At 36.8% G+C, this 14,724-nt stretch overlaps 1 protein-coding gene across 1 annotated transcript in view; it reads right to left on the bottom strand.

The window, feature by feature from the left end:
• The window catches only part of STYX (serine/threonine/tyrosine interacting protein), a 50,309-nt gene that overhangs the window by 23,834 nt on the left and 11,751 nt on the right, over positions 1 to 14,724 (bottom strand). Inside the window, exons 2-4 of the mRNA XM_010834582.1 lie at positions 11,479 to 11,511; positions 6,405 to 6,458; positions 2,768 to 2,865 (exon numbers count right to left, since the gene is read on the bottom strand). Coding sequence (XP_010832884.1) covers positions 2,768 to 2,865; positions 6,405 to 6,458; positions 11,479 to 11,511 — 185 coding nt within the window. The remainder of the gene's footprint in view (positions 1 to 2,767; positions 2,866 to 6,404; positions 6,459 to 11,478; positions 11,512 to 14,724) is intronic.

The raw sequence follows: 14,724 nt of genomic DNA, 5'->3' as shown, positions 1-14,724 counted from the left end.
GCCTTAGAAAGCATCACTACAAACAAAGCTAGTGGAGGTGATGGAATTCCAGTTGAGCTCTTTCAAATCCTGAAAGATGATGCTGTGAAAGTGCTGCACTCAATATGCCAGCAAATTTGGAAAACTCAGCAGTGGCCACAGGACTGGAAAAGGTCAGTTTTCATTCCAATCCCAAAGAAAGGAAATGCCAAAGAATGTTCAAACTACTGCACAATTGCACTCATCTCACATACTAGTAAAGTAATGCTCAAAATTCTCCAAGCCAGGCTTCAGCAATACGTGAACTGTGAACTTCCTGATGTTCAAGCTGGTTTTAGAAAAGGCAGAGGAACCAGAGATCAAATTGCCAACATCCACTGGATCATGGAAAAAGCAAGAGAGTTCCAGAAGAACATCTATTTCTGCTTTATTGACTATGCCAAAGCCTTTGACTGTGTGGATCACAACAAACTGTGGAAAATTCTGAAAGAGATGGGAATACCAGACCACCTGATCTGCCTCTTGAGAAATGTGTATGCAGGTCAGGAAGCAACAGTTAGAACTGGACATGGAAGAACAGCTGGTTCCAAATAGGAAAAGGAGTTCATCAAGGCTGTATATTGTCACCCTGCTTATTTAACTTATATGCAGAGTACATCATGAGAAATGCTGGACTGGAAGAAACACAAGCTGGAATCAAGATTGCCGGGAGAAATATCAATAACCTCCGATATGCAGATGACACCACCCTTATGGCAGAAGTGAAGAGGAACTCAAAAGCCTCTTGATGAAAGTGAAAGTGGAGAGTGAAAAAGTTGGCTTAAAGCTCAACATTCAGAAAAGAAGATCATGGCATTCGGTCCCATCACTTCATGGGAAATAGATGGGGAAACAGTGGAAACAGTGTCAGACTTTATTTTTCTGGGCTCCAAAATCACTGCAGATGGTGACTGCAGCCATGAAATTAAAAGATGCTTACTCTTTGGAAGGAAAGTTATGACCAACCTAGATAGCATATTCAAAAGCAGAGACATTACTTTGCCAACAAAAGTTCATCTAGTCAAGGCTATGGTTTTTCTTGTGGTCACGTATGGATGTGAGAGTTGAACTGTGAAGAAGGCTGAGCGCCGAAGAATTGATGCTTTTGAACTGTGGTGTTGGAGAAGACTCTTGAGAGTCCCTTGGCCTGCAAGGAGATCCAACCAGTCCATTCTGAAGGATATCGGCCCTGGGATTTCTTTGGAAGGAATGATGCTAAAGCTGAAACTCCAGTACTTTGGCCACCTCATGCGAAGAGTTGACTCATTGGAAAAGACTCTGATGCTGGGAGGGATTGGGGGCAGGAGGAGAAGGGGACCAGAGAGGATGAGATGGCTGGATGGCGTCACTGACTCAATGGACGTGAGTCTGGGTGAACTCCGGGAGTTGGTGATGGACAGGGAAGCCTGGCGTGCTGCGATTCATAGGGCTGCAAAGAGTCGGACACGACTGAGCGACTGAACTGAACTGATGTACATATATGAGAGCTGAACCATAAAGACTTAGTGATGAAGAACTGATGCTTTCTAATTGTAGTGCTGGAGAAGACTCTTGAGAGTCCCTTGGACTGCAGGGAGATCAAACCAGTCAATCCTAAAAAACCTCAAACCTGAATATTCATTGGAAGGACTGACGATGAAGCTGTAGCTCCAGTACCTTGGCTACTTGATGCGAAGAGCTAACTTACTGGAAAAGACCCTGATGCTGGGAAAGATTGAAAGCAAAGGGACAAGGGGGCAGCAGAGGATTAGATGATTAAGATAGCACCACTGACTCAATGGACATGAATTTGAGTGAACTCCAGTAGACAGTGGAGGACAGGGGAGCCTGGTGTGCTACAGTCCATGGATTGCAAAAAGTCAGACATGAACTAGCAAATGAACAAGATTGGAAAAAATTAAAAATATTTTATAATTCTGTCTGAGAGAGATACCAAGGAAGGAGTCACTGTCATTTACTTTGCACTGGGAATGCAAACTGATGCAACTCAATGGAGGGCAATTTGTAACATCTATTAAAATTTAAATGCTCACATTCTTTAATCCAGTCATTCTACTACAAATTTATCCTACTGATATATTCACATATGAATTAAATGACATAGAGGGATAGTCACTACATTAGCAATAGTCTGGAAACAATCTAAATGTCTAACAATAGGAGATAGTTTGAATAGATTTTAGTAGAGTAATACAATAGATTACTGTCTACTTAAAAAGAACAACACAGGAATTCTCTGGTGGGCTAGTGGTTAGTATTCCAGGCTGTCATTGATGTGGCCCAGTTGGTCGGGGAACTGAGGTTCTACCAGCCAGAAGATGCAATGAAGAAAAAAAAAAAAAAGAAGAATGTAGCTAAGTAATAACATGAAGCAATCTCCTAAATACATAATTTTTTTTAAAAAGCCTAAGTTGATCTGTGAATATATACGTAACATAAATCTAAAAAGATACTCAAAAAGAAGTAACAATAGATACTTGTAGTGAGGGGAATAGACTATTTATAGGACAGGAATAGGGAAACTACTTTTCAGTATACATTCTTTTGAACATTTAGAATTCTACATTATGTGCATAAATTACTTATTTAAAATATTTTAAGGGAAGTTTATTCTTTAAATGATGTACTGTATGACCCATCTTTATAAAACATATATATACAGAAGTCCAATATAATAAAATCAATTTAAAATAAAAACATTACATGTTTGATACCCATAACATTTTTATGTTATATCAACAATTCTTACCTAAATAATTGTTGAAAGTTGGGTTTAATAAAGTTTGCTTCAATATTTTGTCGTATACATATTATATGAGTTATTCCATATTTCTGTAGTATAGGTAGCTATTAAAAAAAAGAGAAATAGTTTGAAATACAAAACATCATCTTACTGTAATAGAGATCTGAAAATACATAGGACTCAACTTTATAGTTAGTATAGCCACATCTGAGCTTTAAATACAGGGAATCAAAGCTAATTTCATAATAACATGCTTAAAGTCATCAGCAAAATATTTCAATGATTCAAGATAAACACACTACATGTTCTCAAAAGGCTTATAGAATTATTTTATATCTATAATTTTAGAGTTTGATATGACCTTAAAGATAATTTATTTGGGAAACAATACTCTACCTTCATTATATATATTAACCCTTTGACCTTTATATTATGTATAACATACTTTATTTATAATTTACATTTATATACTCTTTATTATTTATTTTTAATACTATATAGTGGTTAAAGGCATGGGCTACGTACAGAGTCATGAGCTATGGAGTCCAAGCTCTAGATCCCAGCTCTGCTAATGACCTGAGCACTGTGGCTCAATTTTCTCACGTGAAAACTAGGAAAACACTACCTATTCACTGAATAGTTGTGAGAATTCTATAAGATAATCTTTGGAATAGTGGCTGGGACACATAGCAAGTTTTTTTAGTAAATGGCAGTTATATATATTGGTTACAATTCTTATTTATTAGAGAGAACTACTCTAACATAAACAGTTATTCAACATTTCTGACCTAGTTAATAGCAGTGCTGGAGCCCAAATCTCTAGCCTGCTCTCTGCATCTCCCAGGACACTTTTTCTATTTTAAGCCAGAATTAATTTATACAATTCACAAAAACTAACTTCTAGGTTTTAAAAATTCTCCTAAAGTTAAAACTGGTGACTCCAAAGTATTCTGTGGTGCTTTGTGGCTCTATATTTAAAGAAATTTAACATGATAACTCTAAAAACTGTTAAGTTTTTATTTGTAAGTGACCATAGGCTTCAGTGAAATTTACAGACAACATGTTATTTAAATAGTTAGAATATGTATGCCATCAGTGACTTTGTTCACTGATTCATGCTAACTATGTGTAAAGCAGTGCCTGGAACACAGTTGTTGTTCAATAATTACATGTTCAAGAAATGAATGAACAAATCATGATGAATCAGAATTATTAATAAGCCTGTGTTTTCTATTTTCAGTTTATAATCCTATATATTTAATTCCCTTTCTATATTAATAGAACAGTAATACTAATAATGCATAAAAAAGTTCAAGAATAATTTCTACTTATTACAGATCAAATGCTTGTGTCTCCCTAAAATTCCTATGTTGAAGCCCTAACCTCCAAGGTAATATTAGTTTGTGGGGCCTTTGGGAGGTAATTAGATATAAATGAGGCTATGAGGTGGAGTACCCATGCTGGAATTAGTGCTCTTACAAGAGGAAGAGGGATCAGAGCTTCATCCCTCTGCCATGTGAGACTACCTCAAGAAGGCAGCAAACCATGAAGAGGGCCCTCACCAAAACTTAACCATGATGGTGCCCTCATCTCAAACTTCCCAGCCTCCAGAACTGTGAGAAATAAATGTCTGTGGCTGAGACCATCCACTCGATGGTATTTTATTATAGCAGCCTAAGCCAAGAAAGTGTTGTTTCTAAATGTTAATTTTTGCAGCAAAATTTCCTATGTCTGGCATAGATTACAGTTCAGTTATCTTTGTATTTCCTGAATACATCCTGAGACAGGGGAAAGGAGGTTAAGAATTTGGTAGGATTAATAATAAATCAATGTTTCATATTCACATTTATAGAACCTCCAAAGTGAATTCAATATTCATTCACTTGTCTATCACTGATCTATGATATGTGAACTTTTCGTACCTACTCTATGAATATGAGAAACTACAAGAAGACATATATAATCAGGGATAAAACCTGTTTGTTTTAACAAACTTGGAAGGCACATTAGATTACTAAGTAAAAACAAACCTTAAGACGGAACCCAAATATAATAGCACATAAATTTTTTTTTTCGTTTTCAACAGACTTTTATTTATACAAAGCAAACTATAACCTTATCTCACAAACAGAAAAAATTTTATAAAAAGAAACAGTTCACTACCTACAAAGACCCTAAATATGTCCCTTTTATTAAAACTGTATTTGAATGTAATAAAAGGCCAAACTAAATGAGTTTATAAGGAGCTTATTCCTTAAGGATTTTTTATTTCTATTACTCTTCTGCTATTACTGTTTAAGATGATATGAAAAGAAATATGGGCTGAACTATAATGATTTATGGTGGGAAATAATCAAATTTTGCCATAGAAGCTTTTCTGCAATCTAATGAGACCATGGTGAAGTTAGGAGGGAAGAGGTTTTGAGACAATGTATCTGTAAACAAATACTTACAAATTAATATGACAAACAGTATAATATATATATTTATAAAGCACAGTGAGAATACCAAAAGCAAATAGTCTAAAATCATTCTGAATCCCAGTATTTGTGAATATTACATTATTTGGGCAATAACTGTGTTTTTACAAAGTAGATCACATTTAAGTCTATAGTTATCTACCATATCCTTTTCTAAGTACTTATTTAGATATATATTTTTATCAACATCCCACCTTCTCAACTTAGTTGCAGGCCATCAAATTACTACTATTATTCTTAGATATGCCTCAACAGTCAAAAAGCTTTCCAGTTTCAAAATGAATGACATTAACTTTAAAAAACAAAACGTCCCATCACCTAAAGTTCATAAATATTACCAAATTATTTCAAAAAAGTTTTTAATTCTAAAGTTTTTAAAAAAAACCTATGCAGGTATCAAACCGACTTCTAAATAGGCAGGGTATTAGGGAAAACATCTGTGATATAATGTTTTATATTATAATTCAAAGAGAATTAGCATTGCCATAATTCATAGGGCTGAATCCTCTAGGAATTGGTAACACTGCTATTAATACATATATCTGAATGAGATCTACCCTTTCAATTGTGTAACTAAAGAAATACATTTCAGTGTAAATATACAGGACACCTAGATATATAATACAATACTTTACAACCTGGAGGTTCTAGATCTCCATAGTTTGGAAAAACAGAAATAAAATTTGAGTCACTTTTCAATTAAAATATGTGGGTTCTATGAATGTATTTGTACACGCTCATCACGCACATTCTATTTTACCCTTTAACTAATATGTAAAATAATCTTATTTGGGGATTTAATTACATCTCATATTTCTCAGAAACTATGATTAGCAATTGCAGATGTCCAATATCCAGATTAGCAATTCCAGGTATCTTGGAAGGTAAATAAATTATTAAAGGTCAGTTTGGGCAAGTATTTTAAGCACATGGATTTCATGAGGAAAATAAAAATATAAAACCTCACTTGTGATTTGTGGTTAAACACTTGAGAATCACTGGTCCATTAAAATTTCAAAAGAAGTAGGTACTCCAGAGTCACAGTTACTGCTAATATGCAATATCAGTGGCCCTTCCTCAAACAAAACTCTTTCTACTACAAAAACTCACCCGAAAAAGTTGGTTAATAAGGTCTATTGATGAATCTAATTTAAAGTTCTTACCTTGCTTTTCATGGCAGAAGAATATGGGCCTAAAAACAAACCAGGCAGAATTTCCTAGAAAAAAATATTGAGCTATTTACCACCAGCAATTTAAATCTATACAAAACACGTACCATGTAAGTATTTTCATAGCTGTTACAATAATTTGCTAAAAAGTTTATTATTTAGGGAGAATTTTCTAGCAACACTGAGCAAATGACTGGGAAGAGAAATGCAGATGTGCTTTATATAACATGATGACACATTTAAAATTTAAATTAATTCTGAAAAGTCAGGTATTTGAACTTCCATAGTGCTTTTTTATAAGCAGTCTGAGAATCAGTACTTGTCTTTTAGTATAATTAGTATTGTTGTCTTTTCGATTACTAAAATACCTCTAATTTTACTTCTATTCTCTGCTACAGTCTAGAAATAAAACAGGTATTAAAAAAAATCACCCTTTTAGAATTACACAAAATCTTATTCAATCAAATGAAAAGTAGCACAAGATTCAGCAATTTATTTTAATTTTTTAAGATTCAGCAATTTAAATAAATAACATCTGAACCGTGAATTAAAATTTATTCTATGAGAATTCAATATAGAAACTCTTCAGTAGGGATATATCATACCCTATATACTAACACAATTTTATACTTCAATTCTATGGGATATCAGAATTATTTGTGTATAGATTTGATTTCATAGCTTCTTGTATGCAGAAACTAAATTTTACTCATATTTGCATTCCCCATAGCACCAAATAAAATACCTCATTGGTAATCACATATTTTTAACAAGTGAATTTTCACTAAGAGAAACAGGTTTTTTAGAGGTCAAGGAATTCCTGAGGAGAGACACTCCTTGACCTTGGGAGTGGCAGAGATGAAAAACGAAACAAAAAGTTTCGCTATGTAGGTTCAGTTCAGCTGCTCAGTTGTAGCCAAACTCTTTGCGACCCATGGACTACAGCATGCCAGGCTTCCTTGTCTATCACCAAGTCCTGGAGCTTATTCAAACTCAGGTCCATCAAGTCAGTAAAGCCATCCAACCATCTCATCCTCTGTTGTCCCCTTATCCTCCGACCTTCGATCTTTCCCAACATCAGTGTCTTTTCCAATGAGTCACTTCTTCACAGAAGGAGGCCAAAGGACTGGAGTTTCAGCTTCAGCATCAGTCCTTCCAATGAATATTTAGGACTGTTTTCCTTCAGGATGGACTGGTTGGATCTCCTTGCAATCCAAGGGACTCTCAAGAGTCTTCTCCAACACCACAGTTCAAAAACATCAATTCTTTGGTGCTCAGCTTGCTTTATAGTCCAACTCTCATATCCATACATGACTACTGGAAAAACCATAGCTTTGACTAGACGGACCTTTGTTGGCAAAGTAATGTCTCTGCTTTTTAATATGCTGTCTAGGTTGGTCATAGCTTTTCTTCCAAGGAGCAAGCGTCTTTTAATTTCATAGTGGCAGTCAACATCTGCAGTGATTTTGGAGCCACCCAAAATAAAGTCTCTCACTACTTGCCCATATACTTGCCATGAAGTGATGGGACCAGATGCCATGATCTTAGTTTTCTGAATGTTGAGCTTTAAGCCAACTTTTTCACTCTCACTTTCATCAAGAGGCTCTTTAGTTCTTCTCTGCTTTCTGCCATAAGGGTGGTGTCATTTGCATATCTGAGGTTATTGATATTTCTCCCAGCAATCTTGATTCCAGCTTGTGCTTCCTCCAGCCCGGCATTTCGCATGATGCACTCTGCATAGAAGTTAAATAAGCAGGGTGACAATATATAGCCTTGACGTACTCCTTTCATGATTTGGAACCAGTCTGTTGTTCCATGTCCAGTTCTAACTGTTGCTTCCTGACTGGTCTGGTATACTTATCTCTTTAGTAATTTTTCAGTTTGTTGTGATCCACACAGTCAAAGGCTTTGGCATAGTCAATAAAGTAGAAGTAAATGTCTTTCTGGAACTCTCTTGCTTTTTTGAAGATCCAGCGGGTGTTGGCAATTTGATCTCTGGTTCCTCTGCCTTTTCTAAATCCAGCTTGAATATCTGGAAGTTCACCATTCACATACTGTTGAAGCCTGGCTTGGTGAATTTTGAGCATTACTTTGCTAACGTGTGAGATGAGTGCAATTGTGCGGTAGTTTGAACATTCTTTGGCATTGCCTTTCTTTGGGATTGGAATAAAAACTGACTGTTTTCAGTCCTGTGGCCACTGCTAAGTTTTCCAAATTTGCTGGCATATTCACTGCAGCACTTTCACGGAATCATCTTTTAGGATTTGAAATAGCTCAGCTGGAATTCCATCACCTCCACTAGCTTTGTTCACAGTGATACTTCCTAAGACCCACTTGACTTTGGACTTCAGGATGTCTGACTCTAGGTTGAGTGATCACACCATCGTGGTTATCTGGGTCATGAAGATCTTTTTTGTATAGTTCTATGTATTCTTGCCACCTCTTCTTAATATTTTCTACTTCTGTTAGTTCCATACCATTTCTGTCCTTTACTGTGTGCCGGGAGCCAGCACGGGAGTTCCTACCCATGACAAGGTCATGCAGGAGAGCCCTGACGGGCAAGGCAAGTCAGGGCTTGAGGGCTCCCCCTGGATCTGCCTAAGCGTCTACCCCAAAACCAGAATCTGTCTTACTATTTTACGACTTTCACCAACTCCTCTGACATTGACGGGGGGCCATCCCTGACCACCTTTCTTTGAAGGAAATCAACTTAGAGCTCTAGCTAATTAGCCTCCTGGGCATAAGAGGAGTGTTTCAATTCAAACCCCTCAGATGGCTAACTTGCTTGACAGGTTTATCCGGACTACGAATATGATTGTTTACAGCCTCCCAACCTTGAGAGGCATGGGAAGCTTAAGATATTCAAATAGTATAGAGCCTCTCGGAGAGTTAGAAATTGTTAGAATAGAACTAGTAGAAGATTTCATTGTTGAGCCAATGCTTGCTGCCAAGTTTCCAAATCCCCTGTATTGTATCCTTAAAAGTGTATTAATTAATATAGTTGGTATATAGAAAAATGTAAGTAGTGGCCTTGGTGCTAACAACTTTAGACCCTTAAGGTAATAAATTCTTTCCTTGTTGTAAACCCACTGCACCTCTGCCCTACAGGAATGCAACTTTATCTAACGCCTTCAGAGGATAGCGCCAAACTTTAAAATAATTACTCTTAGAGAAAATAAGTCTTATGGTTGACAAACCTTTATCAGAGTCATAAAATGTTAACAGGCCTTCTGGCCAGAAGATGATGTAAATCACCTAAACCATTTGTATACGATAAGTCTGCAGAAAAGAAAACTTGGTCTCAATAAGGATCAAAGACTGCTGACTTTGCATGATTTTACACCCCCTATTATCCTCTATGCACAATTTAAGGTATATAAGCTCCCTTTGAAAATAAAGCTACGCGCCTTGCTCAAAGCTTGGTCTCCCCGTGTTGTTCTTTCTTGCTTCCTTTTCTCTCATTTTCTTCTCTGTTCTTCCTTCAGGACAAATAATTGGGAGCGTGGGGGCCCTCTGAGACCATTTATTTGCCCGGGCTTCTAAGACCCACTCCAGAAGGTGCCTAAGGTGGGGTACCTTCTGCTATTCGAGAGGGCGCCTATGGCCTCCATGGTCAGTGCAAGCCTGGTGTCACAGGTTTTATTGGCTTTCCGCGTAAACTAGTTATATTAAGCCTCTGATCTTTCTCCTTTTATCTATCCTTTTAATCGCCAACGCCGTCCTCCCGAGGGAATCCCTGGACCCAACTGGGGCTGGACCCCGGTAATTGTGCCCAACTTTGCCCATCTTTGCATGAAATATTCCCTTGGTATCTCTTATTTTCTTGAAGAGACCTTAGTCTTTCCCATTCTATTGTTTTCCTCTATTTCTTTACACTGATCACTGAGGAAGGCTTTCTTATCTCTCCTTGCTATTCTTTGTAACTCTGTATTCAAATGGGTATATCTTTCTTTTTCTCCTTTGCCTTTAGCTTCTCTTCTTTTCTCAGCTATTTGTAAGACCTCCTCAGACAACCATTTTGCCTTTTTCTATTTCTTTTTCTTGGGGATGGTCTTGATCACTGCCTCCTGTACAATGTCAAGCTATCACTAATTCATTCATTCCATACTGTATTTTTTTCCCATAAATTCCCTTTATTAAATGTTGGTTTGTACCATCCAGAAAATAGTCTTTATCAATTCCCTGTGAAAAATTCACCTGCTTATTCTTTATTTAAAATTAAAAAATTTTTAATTTCAGTATAGTAGATTTACAATATTATACTAGTTTCAGGTGTATAGCATAGTGATTCAGTATTTTTGCAGATTATACTCCATTAAATGTTATTATACAGTAATAGCTATAATTCTTTATCTGATACAATAAAAACTTGTTGCTATTTTATACATAGGTGTTTTTAATCTCTTAATCCCATACACCTAATTTGTCCCACCACACTTTTCTCTCTCCTTTGGTAACCACTAGTTTGTTTTCTGTATCTTTATAATTGCTAAGTCATGTCCGACACTTTGCGACCCCATGGACTGTAACCTTCCAGGCTCCCTTGTTCATGGGATTCTCCAGGCAAGAATACTAGAGTGGGTTGCCATTTCCTCCTCCACATAGTGTGAGTATTCAACTCAATCTTCTGGAGAATTTCACTAAATTAACTGAAGTTGACTGGAAATCAGACACAAATGTAAACAATTAAGTCAAAACGGTGATATGCTTTACAGTCTACTCTCCAGAGTTTATCTAAACTACACAAACACAGAAAGCAAACTGCTTTCAGAAATAATACAAATACTGTGCCCAATTTTTCAGATGAAGAAAACCAACGTGACTCATTAAACACATACATATATAACTATTTCAATGATTCTAAGAAATTTCATCTCCCATCTTTTTAAGAGCCACAATTAACTTTTAACATGTTAAAAGTTAATATGAGTATTTAAAATACTCAGTGATGAACCTACAGATTATGAGTCAATAGGGCTCAAATCCTTTGTGAAATTAGGTTAAATTATTTAATAATGATAGTAACAGTAATACAGGTTGGCTGGAATAAACAAGGAGGTTGTCATACCTGCATCTCTCGTCTCATAGGGTAGGTCCACTCCTTAAAAATGGAAAGAAAACATAAGAAAAGTAAATAACATTATGAAAAATGTCACCCAACTAAAGGTCAAAGATCTGATATACAAGTGTACGGATTTTTTAAAAATACATTATACTTGGCGAATATTCTATAAACACAAGCAGATCAACTGGCTTCATAAATACGTGAAAATTTAAGTGATAAGAAACAACGATTAAGGTGACTCTTAAGTAGTCAGGCTTCCAAAATTATGATTATGTTACTTTATAACAGACCGAATAGTTCAGTAATTGAAAGTATAGGTATTCCAGATGTTTCTCACAAAAATGATATTCTAAATCAGAGATGTAAAACAGACACCTTGTCATTTTGCCACCTCTAATCAACTGACAGTAGATAGCTATTGGGCTTCCCTTGTGGCTCAGCTGGTAAAGAATCTGCCTGCAACACGGGAGACCTTGGTTTGATCCCTGAGTTGGGAAGATGCCCTGGAGAAGGGAAAGGCTACCCACTACACTATTCGGGCCTGGAGAATTCCATGGACTGTATAGTCCATGGGGTTGCCAAGTCGGACACGACTGAGTGACTTTCACTTTATCGGCTTCCCTGATAGCTCAGTTGATAAAGAATCTGCCTGCAAAGCAGAAGACCCTGGTTCAATTTCTGGGTTGGGAAGATCCGCTGGAGAAGGGATACGCTACCCACTCCAGTATTCATGGTTTCCCTTGTGGCTTAGCTGGTAAACAATCTGCCTGCAATGCAGGAGACCTGGGTCGATGCCTGGGTAGGGAAGATCCCCTGGAGAAGGGAAAAGCTATCCACTCCAGTATTCTGGCCTGGAGAATTCCATGGACTGTATACTCCATGGGGTTGCAGAGTTGGACACGACTGAGCAACTTTCACTTTCAGACAGCTATTAATTAAACCTTTTGTGGAGAAAAATTCAAGGAAGAAAAGAGTGCTGTGATCATTGAGCAACATCTGCAACGGATGAAAAAAGAACAGAATGTGATAGGTATTTATCTGCCATGCCTGATCTAAACTGCTAGATGCTTATCAAATAGCCTTTCCCATATCTTACTTGGGCTTGATTCTGTCTAGTTCAAGTCCCTTTAAAGATACACTTTACGTCAGTACAGAGTTCATTCTTGGAATGCAGACCAAAATAAAATAGCTAGAAAGGGAAGTTGCTCAGTCGTGTGAGACTCTGCAACCCCATGGACTGTAGCCTACCACGTTCCTCCATCCATCATCCATCGGATTTTGCAGGCAAGAGTAGGTTGCCATTTCCTTCTCCATGAAAAATGCCAAAGCAAAATGGCAAAGACAGAAAATATTTTAAAAGTTAGAAGAAGATAAAAGCAATTACAGTGAATTGAAATGAGAAATCAAATACACTACAGGTAGTCTTCATTTGTAAATGGACTACATTCTAAAAGTTTCTAGCTTAGTTGTTTAAAACTCAGAATTAAAAATAGTAATTAGGTTTCTAAAGTTAAAACTGCAAAAAGGTTTTTTAAATTTCTTTAGAAAATTTTAGAATTACAGAAAAGTTAAAAAAATAGTACAAAGAATTCCCTTTACCCTCCACCCAGATTCCCCAAGTCAGAAAAGTATTTTTAACACAGAAGGTAGAAATGTTATACTTCTGTAATGGAAAGAGAATATATACTCCTACAATGACCATCACCATTCCTTTTTTTTTTTAATAAAGAGAAACAAAATACATTTTTTGTTTCAAATCTTGAAAACTGGTCTCAACAATGTAGAACTGGCCTATAAACCCTGAGAAACCATCTACAAAATGACTGTTAAAATACATCTTCCAAAGTATCTTTAGCTTTGCACAGTGGCAGTATCATAGCCAATGATTGCCAATCTGAGGCATGTTAACTTTGATTCAAAAGTATCTTTAAATGCACAGATGAACTAAGAAGTGAGGAAAGTCCCCAGACAGACACACACTCACAAACATAAGAAAGCACAAACCCAGTAAGGGCAGTAAACACTGAAACACAGCATCCTGAGAAAATCTGCTAGTCTTTTCAGTCTTATGTTTCTGTTCTTTTTCTTTTAAATAAAAAACAAATTTTTATTCATATCTTCCACTTAACAAAAATGTTGTAGGCTTAGATGTGAACCCAAAATAACAATTTTTAGAAGAAAACATATGAGAATATTTTTGTGACTGGGTTAGGCGAATACTTCTTAAATATGACACCAAAATCACAATACATAAAAGAAAAAATTCAATAAACTGGACTTCCATCATGATACAAATATCTGTTCTTTATAAGAAGCATTCATAGTTAAAAATTGAAACTTGGAGCCATGAACTGGAGAAAATACTTGTAAGGAATGTATTTGATAAATAAACTGTATCTATATAGAACATAAAAAGAACTCTTAAAACTCAATAATAAGATTTGAAGAAACAACGAAGAGACTGAATTACTGATCAAAATCATCCCAACAAACAAGTCCAGAACCAGACAACTTCACTGGTAAATTCAACCAAACGTTCAAAGAAAAATTAATATCAATCCTTTACAAACTTTTCCAAAAAACAAAAAAACTGGGAACACTTTTCAAATTCATTTTATGAGGGCAGCACTGTTGTTCAGTGCCTAACTCATGTCCACCTCTTGCAACCCCATGGACTGTATAGTCCATGGAATTCTCCAGGCCAGAATACTGGAGTGGGCAGCCTTTCCCTTCTCCAGAGGATCTTCCCAACCCAGGGATTGAACCCAGATTTCCCACATGGCAGGCAAATCGCCAGTATTCTGGAGAATTCCATGAACTGTATAGTCCACGAGGTGGCAACGAGTTGGACATGACTGAGCAACTTTCACTATCTCCCACAATTTTCTCAAAATCCTGTTCACTGAGTTGATGATGCTATCTAACCATCTTATCCTCTGCCACACCCTTCTCCTTTTGCCTTCAATCTTTCCCAGCATCAGGGTCTTTTCCCGTGAGTCGGCTTTTAAAATGGATGTAAGAATGAAGTGCTAAAACGACCAAATCTGAATGTAGAGCTCAAATAATTTTTACAAATATCAGATCAGATCAGTCGCTCAGTCATGTCCGACTCTTTGCGACCCCATGAATCGCACCACGCCAGGCCTTCCTGTCCATCACCAACTCCGGGAGTTCACCCAGACTCACGTCCATCGAGTCAGTGATGCCATCCAGCCATCTCATCCTCTGTAGACCCCTTCTCCTCCTGCC

Source organism: Bison bison, unplaced genomic scaffold (assembly GCF_000754665.1).
Source record: "Bison bison bison isolate TAMUID 2011002044 unplaced genomic scaffold, Bison_UMD1.0 scf7180017864034, whole genome shotgun sequence".
Classification (NCBI taxonomy): Eukaryota; Metazoa; Chordata; class Mammalia; order Artiodactyla; family Bovidae; genus Bison; species Bison bison.
Note: the sequence above shows the minus strand (reverse complement) of the source record. Positions and strands in the feature narration are given on the sequence as shown.